The sequence below is a fragment of the Haemorhous mexicanus genome (genome assembly GCF_027477595.1).
Source record: "Haemorhous mexicanus isolate bHaeMex1 chromosome 35 unlocalized genomic scaffold, bHaeMex1.pri SUPER_35_unloc_1, whole genome shotgun sequence".
Classification (NCBI taxonomy): Eukaryota; Metazoa; Chordata; class Aves; order Passeriformes; family Fringillidae; genus Haemorhous; species Haemorhous mexicanus.
Genome location: NW_026775987.1, coordinates 237,898 through 248,520, shown reverse-complemented (window position 1 = coordinate 248,520; position 10,623 = coordinate 237,898). Strand labels below are relative to the sequence as shown.

General features: G+C 58.1%; 1 protein-coding gene across 1 annotated transcript; it reads right to left on the bottom strand.

The window, feature by feature from the left end:
* Positions 1–371: 371 nt before the first annotated feature.
* CCDC22 (coiled-coil domain containing 22) lies at positions 372–10,096 on the bottom strand (the record flags this gene model as incomplete). The annotated part of the gene is made up of 6 exons (XM_059837401.1): positions 9,953–10,096; positions 7,900–8,077; positions 5,217–5,349; positions 1,835–1,941; positions 1,680–1,746; positions 372–529 (listed from the first exon to the last, which is right to left on the bottom strand). Coding segments are annotated over exons 1-6 (693 nt in total), but the record flags the coding sequence as incomplete, so codon positions are not given.
* Between the last annotated feature and the right edge of the window lie 527 nt (positions 10,097–10,623).

Sequence of the window (10,623 nt, the reverse complement as noted above, 5' to 3'; positions counted from 1 at the left end):
AAAACAGCCCCCCGAAAATCCCCCAAACAACCCATAAAACAGGCCCCAAAAATCACCAGAACAACCGCCCAAAACAGCCCCCAAACCAGCCCCAAAAATCCCCAAAATAGCCCCAAAAATCCCCCAATGCAATCCCCAAACCAGCCCCCAACTACAGAGGGGACCCCCACCCCCTCAAACTCCTGCCAGTGAGAGAAGGGGGACCCCCAGCCCCCCCCCCCAATTCCTGGGGACCCCCAGCCCCTCCTCCCCAATTCCTGGGGACTCCAAGCCCCCTCCCAAGTCCTGGGACACCCCTTCCCAATTCCTGGGGACCCCCAGCCCCCCCTCCCCAGGTCCTGGGGACCCCCAGCCCGCCCTGGGGGTCTCACCTGGGGGGGCAGGCGGGTTCCCCCCCCCTCGGCCTCCCAGTGGTGGGGGGCGCTCAGCTGGGCCGTGAGGGTCTCCAGCAGGGCCGGGGGGGTCTGCGAGGAACGGGGGGGCTGGGCTGGCACCGGGGGGGCCACAGCCCCAAAATATTCCTGCAGTTCTGGGGGGGGACAGCGGGGGGTGAGCAGGAACCCACCCCCCACAAAAGGACACCCCAAAATCCCCCTGGTGGGGACCCCCAAATTCATCACCCCGCCCAAAAAAATCCTGACACCCCCAAATTTCACACAGAGCTCCCCAAATTTGGGGACCCCCCCCATTCCCAAACCCCCCCAGTATTACTGTGGGGACCCCCAAATCATCACCCCCCCCCCCCAAAATATCCTGACACCCCCTTAGGGTGAATGCCCTGCCCAAATTTCCCACGGAGCTCCCCAAATTTGGGGACCCCCCCCCAGTATTATCATGGGGACCCCCAAATCATCACCACCCCCCAAAAAAAATCCTGACACCCCCAAATTTCCCACGGAGCTCCCCAAATTTGGGGACCCCCCCAGTATTATCACGAGGACCCTCAAATCATCACCCCCCCCCCCAAAAAATCCTGACACGCCCTTAGGGTGACCCCCCCCAAATTTGGGGACCCCCCCCAGCATTATCATGAGGACCCCCAAATCATCACCCCCCCCCCCAAAAAAAATCTTGACACCCCCTTAGGGTGACCCCCCCCCAAGTTTCCCACAGAGCTCCCCAAATTTGGAGACCACCCACCCCAAATGTGGGGACCCCCCCACCCCAAATTTGGGGACCCCCCCCACCCCAAATTTGGGGACCACCCACCCCAAATGTGGGGACCCCCCCCACCCCAAATTTGGGGACCCCCCCCCACCCCAAATGTGAGGACCCCCCACCCCAAATTTGGGGACCCCCCCACCCCAAATTTGGGGACCCCCCCCACCCCAAATCTGGGGACCCCCCGACCCCAAATGTGAGGACCCCCCCACCCCAAATGTGGGGACCCCCCCACCCCAAATGTGAGGACCCCCCCACCCCAAATTTGGGGATCCCCCACCCCAAATTTGGGGACCCCCCACCCCAAATGTGGGGACCCCCCATCCCCAATTTGGGGAACTCCCCACCCCAAATTTGGGGACCCCCCCACCCCAAATTTGAGGACCCCCCCCCCACCCCAAATGTGAGGACCCCCCCACCCCAAATTTGAGGACCCCCCACCCCAAATGTGGGGACCCCCCCACCCCAAATGTGGGGACCCCCCCCCCACCCCAAATTTGGGGACCCCCCAGTCTCACCTGGGGCTCCCCCACTCTGGGGCAGGACCAGGGCACAGGTAGCGAAAGGCCGCAGGTGACTGGTGCCCTATTAATGAAGGAGTTCATTAATGATCTCATTAATGAGCGAGTTAATGACCCCCCCCCCCGGTTTGGGGGACCCCCCCCCAGCTCACCTGCAGCCGCTGCAGTTTTGGGGTGCGGCACGGGGGGGGCACCCAGGGGGTCCCCAGGTGCTCCCGGATCCGCGCGCCCACGGCTCGGAGCAGCGCCCCCGATTTACCTGGGGGACAGACGGGGGGGGTGGGGGGGTTTGGGGATTTTTTGGGGGGATTTGGGAATTTTTTGGGCCGTTTTGGGGGTTTTTGGGGATTTTTGGGGACTGTTTTGGGGGCTGTTTTTGTGATTTTTGGGGACTGTTTTGGGGATTTTGGGAGCTGTTTTTGTGATTTTTGGGGATTTTTGGAGGGCTGGTTTGGGAATTTTGGGGCTGTTTTGGGGGTTTTGGGGGATTTTTGTGGGGTTTTGGGAATTTTTTGGGGCTGGTTTTGGGAATTTTGGAGATTTTTGGGGACTGTTTTGGGGATTTTTGGGGCTGATTTTGGGAATTTTTGGAATTTTTGGGGGTTTTTGGAGGGCTGATTTAGGAATTTTAGGGCTGTTTTGGGAATTTTTGGGGGCCATTTTGGGGGGTTTTGGGGATTTTTTGGGGGCTGTTTTTGTGATTTTTGGGGACTGTTTTGGGGGGTGTTTGGGGGATTTGGGGGGCTGTTGTTTTGTAATTTTTTGGGATTTTTGGAGGGCTGATTTGGGAATTTTTGGGGGCCATTTTGGGGGTTTTTGGGGATTTTTGGGGGGTTTTGGGAATTTTTTGGGACTGTTTTTGTGATTTTTGGGGACTGTTTTGGGGATTTTTGGGAGCTGTTTTTGTGATTTTTGGGGATTTTTGGAGGGCTGGTTTGGGAATTTTGGGGCTGTTTTGGGGGTTTTTGGGGATTTTTGTGGGGTTTTGGGAATTTTTTGGGGCTGGTTTTGGGAATTTTGGAGATTTTTGGGGACTGTTTTGGGGATTTTTGGGGCTGTTTTTGTGATTTTTGGGGATTTTTGGGGGTTTTTGGAGGGGTGGTTTGGGAATTTTTTGGGGCTCTTTTGGAAATTTTTGGGGACCGTTTTGGGGGTTTTTGGGGGGTTTTGGGGATTTTTTGGGGCTGTTTTTGTGAATTTTGGGGATTTCTGGGGACTGTTTTGGGGGGTTGTTTTTGTGATTTTTGGGGGTTTTTGCGGGCGTGGTTTGGGAATTTTGGGGCTGTTTTGGGGGATTTTTGGGGGGCCATTTTGGGGGTTTTTGGGGGGTTTTGGGAATTTTTGGGGGCTGTTTTTGTGATTTTTGGGGACTGTTTTGGGGGGTGTTTGGGGGATTTGGGGGGCTGTTTTTGTAATTTTTTGGGATTTTTGGAGGGCTGATTTGGGAATTTTGGGGCTGTTTTGGGAATTTTTGGGGGTCATTTTGGATTTTTGGGGGGGTTTTGGGAATTTTTTGGGGCTGTTTTTGTGATTTTTGGGGATTTTTGGGGATTTTGAGGGCTGTTTTGTGATTTTTGGGGATTTTGAGGGCTGTTTTGTGATTTTTGGGGGTTTTTGGGGGGCTGGTTTGGGAATTTTGGGGCTGTTTTGGGGGTTTTTGGGGGATTTTTGTGGGGTTTTGGGGATTTTTTGGGGCTGTTTTGTGAATTTTGGGGATTTTTGGGGACTGTTTTGGGGATTTTTGGGGCTGTTTTTGTGATTTTTGGGGATTTTGCGGGGTTTTTGGGGGGCTGGTTTGGGAATTTTGGGCTGTTTTGGGAATTTTTGGGGCCGTTTCGGGGATTTTTGTGGGGTTTTGGGGGGATTTGGGGGATTTTTGGGGCTGTTTTTGTGAATTTTGGGGATTTTTGGGGGACTGTTTTGGGGATTTTGGGAGCTGTTTTGTGATTTTTGGGGATTTTTGGAGGGCTGGTTTGGGAATTTTGGGGCTGTTTTGGGAATTTTTGGGGCCGTTTCGGGGATTTTTGTGGGGTTTTGGGGGGGTTTGGGGGATTTTTGGGGCTGCTTTTGTGATTTTTGGGGATTTTTGGGGGTTTTTGGGGGGCTGGTTTGGGAATTTTGGGGCTGTTTTGGGAATTTTTGGGGGCCATTTTGGGGGTTTTTGGGGATTTCTGGGGGGTTTTGGGAATTTTTTGGGGCTGGTTTTGGGAATTTTGGAGATTTTTGGGGACTGTTTTGGGGATTTTGGGAGCTGGTTTTGTGATTTTTGGGGATTTTTGGGGGATTTTTGGAGGGCTGGCTTGGGAATTTTGGGGCTGTTTTGGGAATTTTTGGGGACCGTTTTGGGGGTTTTTGGGGATTTTTTGGGGCTGTTTTTTGTGAATTTTGGGGATTTTTTGGGGACTGTTTTGGGGATTTTTGGGGGCTGTTTTGGGGGATTTGGGGGGGTTTTGGGAATTTTTTGGGGCTGGTTTTGTGATTTTTGGGGGTTTTTGGGGCTGTTTTGGGGATTTTTGTGGCTTGTTTTGGGGATTGTTCTGGGGATTTTGGGGGCAGGTTTGGGGGGTTTGGGGGATTTTGGGGGGTTGTTTGGTTATTTTTGGGGCTGTTTTGGGGCCATTTTGGGGGCTGTTTTGGGGATTTTTGGGGGGCTCTTTTGGGGGCTGTTTGGTTATTTTTGGGGGGTGTTCTGATGATTTTTGGGGGTCTGTTTGGGAATATTTGGGGGCTGTTTTGGAGATTTTTGGAGGCTGTTTAGGGAGTCCCTCCAGGCCTGACCCCCTTTTCTTCCCCCCCCCCAGCAGCACCTGCAGCAGAAGTGGCTCCGGGCTCTGGAGTCCCTGCACCATCCGTGCCCCCCCAGGACACCCCAAAACCCCCCCAGGGCACCCCAAAAACCCCCCAGGGCACCCCAAAACCCCCCCAGGGCACCCCAAAACCCCCAGGGGCACCCCCAAAACCCCCCCAGGAGACCCCCAGGGCCGTACCGGGGGGCTCGGCCCCGCGCTCGCCCTCGTCCCGGGGCAGCTTCTCCACGAGGAAGAGGAGGAGGTGCCGCATGTCTGCCCCCCAGGGCACCCCAAAACCCCCCCAGGGCACCCCAAAAACCCCCCAGGGCACCCCAAAACCCCCCCAGGAGACCCCCAGGGCCGTACCAGGGGGCTCGGCCCCGCGCTCGCCCTCATCCCGGGGCAGTTTCTCCACGAGGAAGAGGAGGAGGCGCCGTGTGTCTGCCCCCCAGGGCACCCCAAAACCCCCCCAGGAGACCCCAAAACCCCCCCAGGGCACCCCAAAAACCCCCCAGGCACCCCAAAACCCCCCCAGGGCACCCCAAAACCCCCCCAGGAGACCCCCAGGGCTGTACCGGGGGGCTCGGCCCCGCGCTCGCCCTCGTCCCGGGGCAGTTTCTCCACGAGGAAGAGGAGGAGGCGCCGCGTGTCTGCCCCCCAGGACACCCCAAAACCCCCCCAGGGCACCCCAAAAACCCCCCCAGGAGACCCCAAACCCCCCCCCAGGAGACCCCCAGGGCCGTACCGGGGGGCTCGGCCCCACGCTCGCCCTCATCCCGGGGCAGTTTCTCCACGAGGAAGAGGAGGAGGCGCCGCGTGTCGTGCTCGGAGCTGTACAGGAAGGTCTGGTAGCCCACGTCACCCCCAAATCCCAGCTCCTGAGGGGGGGACAGGCGTGGGGACACCCCAAAATTGGTGGGGGACACGCTCCCAGGGGGATTTGGTGGTTTGGGGTGGGTAAGGAGGTTTGGGTGATGTAAATTCCCCGCCCCCCAAATGCAGCCCCTCAAAACTGAATCCCTGCTCCTACAGCCCCTCAAAACAACCCCAGACCCCCCAAAACACCCCCAAATCATGAAAAACAACCCCCAGACCCCCAAACCACCCCCAACTCAAAACAACCCCCAGACCCCCAAACCAACCCCAAAACCACCCCCAGCTCATGAAAAACAACCCCCAGATCACCAAAACCAACCCCCAGCCCCCCAAAAACGCCCCCAACTCATTAAAAACAACCCCCAGACCCCAAAACCCAGCCCCACATTCAATCTCCCAGCCCCTACAGCCCCCTCCAAACAACCCCAAGCCCCCCAAAAACAACCCCCAGACCCCCCAAAACAATCCCAAGCCCCCAAAACCAATCCCAGCCCCCCAAAACCAGCCCCACCTCATTAAAAATAACCCCCAGCCCCCCAAAACCAACCCCACCTCATTAAAAATAACCCCCAGCCCCCCAAAACCACCCCCAACTCATTAAACAACCCCCAGACCCCCAAATCCAACTCCCAGACCCCCCAAAACCCCCCAACTCATTAAACAACCCCCAGACCCCCCAAATCCAACACCAAGACCCCCCAAAAACTCCCCCAACTCATTAAAAACAACCCCAGACCCCCAAAACAACCCCAAGCCCCCCCAAAACCAATCCCAGCCCCCCAAAACCAACCCCAACTCATTAAAAACAACCCCCAGACGCCCAAAACCACCCCCAACTCATTAAAAACCACCCCCAACTCATCAAAAACAACCCCCAGCTCATGAAAAACAACCCCCAGATCACCAAAACCAACCCCCAGCCTCCCAAAAATTCCCCAACTCGTTAAAAACAACCCCAGACCCCCCCCAAATCAACCCAAACTTATTAAAAACAACCCTCAGACCCCAAAACCCAGCCCCACAATTCAATCTCCCAGCCCCTACAGCCCCTCCAAACACCCCAAGCCCCCCAAAAACAACCCCCAGACCCCCCAAAACAACCCCAAGCCCCTCAAAACCAATCCCAGCCCCCCAAAACCACCCCCAACTCATTAAAAACAACGCCCAACTCATTAATAACAACCCCAGCCCCCCAAAACAACCCCCAGCCCCCCAAAACCAACCCCAACTCATTCAAACAACCCCCAGCCCCCCAAAACCAACCCCCAGCCCCCCAAAACCAACCCCAACTCATTCAAAACAACCCCCAGACCCCCCAAATCCAACCCCAAGACCCCCCAAAAACTCTCCCAACTCGTTAAAAACAACCCCAGACCCCCAAAACAACCCCAAGCCCCCAAAACCAATCCCAGCCCCCCCAAACCAACCCCAACTCATCAAAAACAACCCCAGACCCCCAAAACCACCCCCAACTCATTAAAAACAACCCCAGACCCCCAAAACCCAGCCCCACAATTCAATCCCCCAGCCCCTACAGCCCCTCCAAACAACCCCAAGCCCCCCAAAACCAATCCCAGCCCCCCAAAACCAACCCCAACTCATTAAAACCAATCCCAGCCCCCCAAAACCAACCCCAACTCATTAAAAACAACCCCCAGACCCCCCAAAACACCCCCAGCCCTCCAAATCCAACCCCCAGCCCCCCAAAACCAACCCCAACTCATTAAAAACAACCCCCAGCCCCTCCAAAACCACACCCCAGCCCCCCAAATCCAACCCCCAACTCATTAAAAACAACCCCCAGACCCCCAAAACCACCCCCAAGTCATTAAAAACAACCCCCAGACCCCCCAAAACACCCCCAGCCCTCCAAATCCAACCCCCAGCCCCCCAAAACCAACCCCAACTCATTAAAAACAACCCCCAGCCCCTCCAAAACCACCCCCCAGCCCCCAAATCCAACCCCCAACTCATTAAAAACAACCCCCAGACCCCCCAAAACCACCCCCAACTCATTAAAAACAACCCCAGACCCCCCAAAACACCCCAGCCCTCCAAATCCAACCCCCAGCCCCCCAAAACCAACCCCAACTCATTAAAAACAACCCCCAGACCCCCCAAAACACCCCCAGCCCTCCAAATCCAACCCCCAGACCCCCAAAACCACCCCCAACTCATTAAAAACAACCCCCAGACCCCCCAAAACACCCCCAGCCCTCCAAATCCAACCCCCAGCCCCCCAAAACCAACCCCAACTCATTAAAAACAACCCCCAGACCCCCCAAAACCACCCCCCAGCCCCCCAAATCCAACCCCCAACTCATTAAAAACAACCCCCAGACCCCCAAAACCACCCCCAAGTCATTAAAAACAACCCCCAGACCCCCAAAACACCCCCAGACCCCCAAAACCACCCCCAGCCCCCAGCCGAGGTTTGGGCGCCATCAATCGCAGCTCCCGGGGGAGAGCGCCGAGGTGGGGGAGCCCCCAGTTTTGGGTTTTTTTTTGGGGTTTTTTGGGGGTTTTCGGGGTGTTTGGGGGTTCGGGGGTACCTGGCAGGCTGCGGCCAGCTCGGAGGCGAGGCGGAAGCGGGCGGAGATGCCGGGGGGCAGCAGGGGGCTCAGGGGGGCGCCGAGCGAGGGGCGAACGGCGCGGAGGCAGCGCACGGCCGCCTCCACCACCAGCTCCGGGCTCAGGTCCCGCACGCTCTGCACCTCGGGGGGCACCGCCCTGGGGACCCCCAGAATCATCACAGAACCCCAAAATCATCACAGACCCCAAAATTATCACAGACTCCAAAATTATCACAGAACCCCAAAATTATCACAGCCCCCCCAAAATTCGGATAGCACCCCCAAAATCCTGACAGCTCCAGCCCAGCCCCGGGCTCAGGTCCCGCACGCTCTGAACCTCGGGGGGCACCGCCCTGGGGACCCCCAGAATCATCACAGAACCCCAAAATCGTCACAGCCCCCCAAAATCATCACAGACCTGACAGCCCCCCCAAAATCCTGACAGCCCCCCCAAAATCCTGATAGCCCCCCCAAAATCCTGACAGCTCCAGCCCAGCCCCGGGCTCAGGTCCTGCACGCTCTGCACCTCGGGGGGCACCGCCCTGGGGACCCCCAGAATCATCACAGAACCCCAAAATTATCACAGACCCCAGAATTCTGATAGCACCCCCAAAAATCCTGAACCTCCAGCCCAGCTCCGGGTTCAGGTCCTGCACGCTCTGAACCTCGGGGGGCACCGCCCTGGGGATCCCCAGAATCATCACAGAACCCCAAAATTATCACAGACCCCCCCAAAATTCTGATAGCACCCCCAAAATCCTGACAGTTCCAGCCCTGCTCGGGGCTCAGGTCCCGCACGCTCTGCACCTCCGGGGGTACAGCCCTGAGAGGGGGGGACATGGCCGTGGGGACCCCCCAAAATCATCACAGAACCCCAAAATTATCACAGACCCCAAAATTCTGATAGCACCCCCAAAATCCTGACAGCTCCAGCCCAGCCCCGGGCTCAGGTCCCGCACGCTCTGCACCTCGGGGGGCACCGCCCTGGGGACCCCCAGAATCATCACAGAACCCCAAAATCATCACAGAACCCCAAAATCATCACAGACCCCAAAATTATCACAGACCCCAAAATTCTGATAGCCCCCCCAAAATCCTGACAGCTCCAGCCCAGCCCCGGGCTCAGGTCCCGCACGCTCTGAACCTCGGGGGGCACCGCCCTGGGGACCCCCAGAATCATCACAGCGCCCCAAAATCATCACAGAACCCCAAAATTATCACAGACCCCAAAATTCTGATAGCCCCCCCAAAATCCTGACAGCTCCAGCCCAGCCCCGGGCTCAGGTCCCGCACGCTCTGAACCTCGGGGGGCACCGCCCTGGGGACCCCCAGAATCATCACAGCGCCCCAAAATCATCACAGAACCCCAAAATTATCACAGACCCCAAAATTCTGATAGCACCCCCAAAATCCTGACAGCTCCAGCCCAGCTCCGGGTTCAGGTCCTGCACGCTCTGAACCTCGGGGGGCACCGCTCTGGTGGGGGGCACGGCCGTGGGGACCCCCCCAGACCCTGACAGCCCCCCCCCCAAATCATCAGAGCCCCCCCAAAATCATCACAGACCCCAAACTCCTGACAGCCCCCTCCCCAAAATCCTGACACTCCCTTTGCCGGGGGGTACAGCAATCCCAAATCCCGGGGTCACCCCCATTTTCAGTCGCCCCCAGACTCATAAAAAGCGCTCGTGTCCCCGCCACCCCCAAACCCCAAAACTCGCCCCCAAAAATCCCCAAAACAGCCCCCCAAAAATCCTCAGGGATTGCCCCGTGGGTTAAGCAGGGTCTGCCCCGTGCTCCCCCCCAACTCCCCCTCAGGGACCCCCAAATATCCACTCAGACCCCCCCCCCCCACTAATTCGCTCAGGACCCCCACAACCTCCCCAGAGACCCCCACCCAAATTCCTCGGGGTCCCCCCAAACCTCCTTGGGGGTGTCGCTCTGCTCTCCCACAGCCCCCCCCCTCACAGAACCCCCCCAAATTCCTCAGTGCCGCCCCCCCCCACCCAAACCCTCCCGTTCCCGCCCCACTCACGTCCCCGCCTGCCGCAGGGAGTGGATCAGGATCTTGTCCACCTCCTCCATGGTCGGGGGGATCGAGGGGGTCCCCAAATTTTGGGGGGGGGGGGGCGGAAATTTGGGGAGATCGGAGGGGGGCTCCCCTCACACAGCGCGCGGCCGCCGCTCACGTGAGGGGAAAGGGGCGGGGCGCCGCGCGCGAGGTGCGATGGGAGTTGTAGGCGGCGGTGTTGGCGGGGCCGCGGGGCATGACGGGAGTTGTAGGCGGCGGCGGCGGGGCATGACGGGAGTTGTAGGCGTTGGAGTGTGGCGGGAAAGCGCGGGAAAATGGCGGGAGCCGTGAGGGGATGGAGCCTGTTCGGAATGTGAGGGGAAAGAATGGCACCCAGCAGGTGTCTGAGGGGAAAACGGTGCCCGTGAGGGGTGGGAGAGCGGGAAGTGCCGCCTGTGGGGTGTGAGGGGCGGCTGAGGGGGGACAGGGACTGTCAGGGCGGTGGGGGAATGGAGCCTGTGAGGGGCAGGAATGTGTGAGGGAAGGATGTGACACCTGGGGACACGTTTAGGGGTGGCCTTGGCAGTGAGGAAGGAACGGTGGGACTCGATGGCTTTGAGGGTTTTTCCTGACAGGAGCAATTGTGTGATTTTGTGCGAGTGGGGCCTGCAGGGCCTGAGGGGGAAATGGCGCCT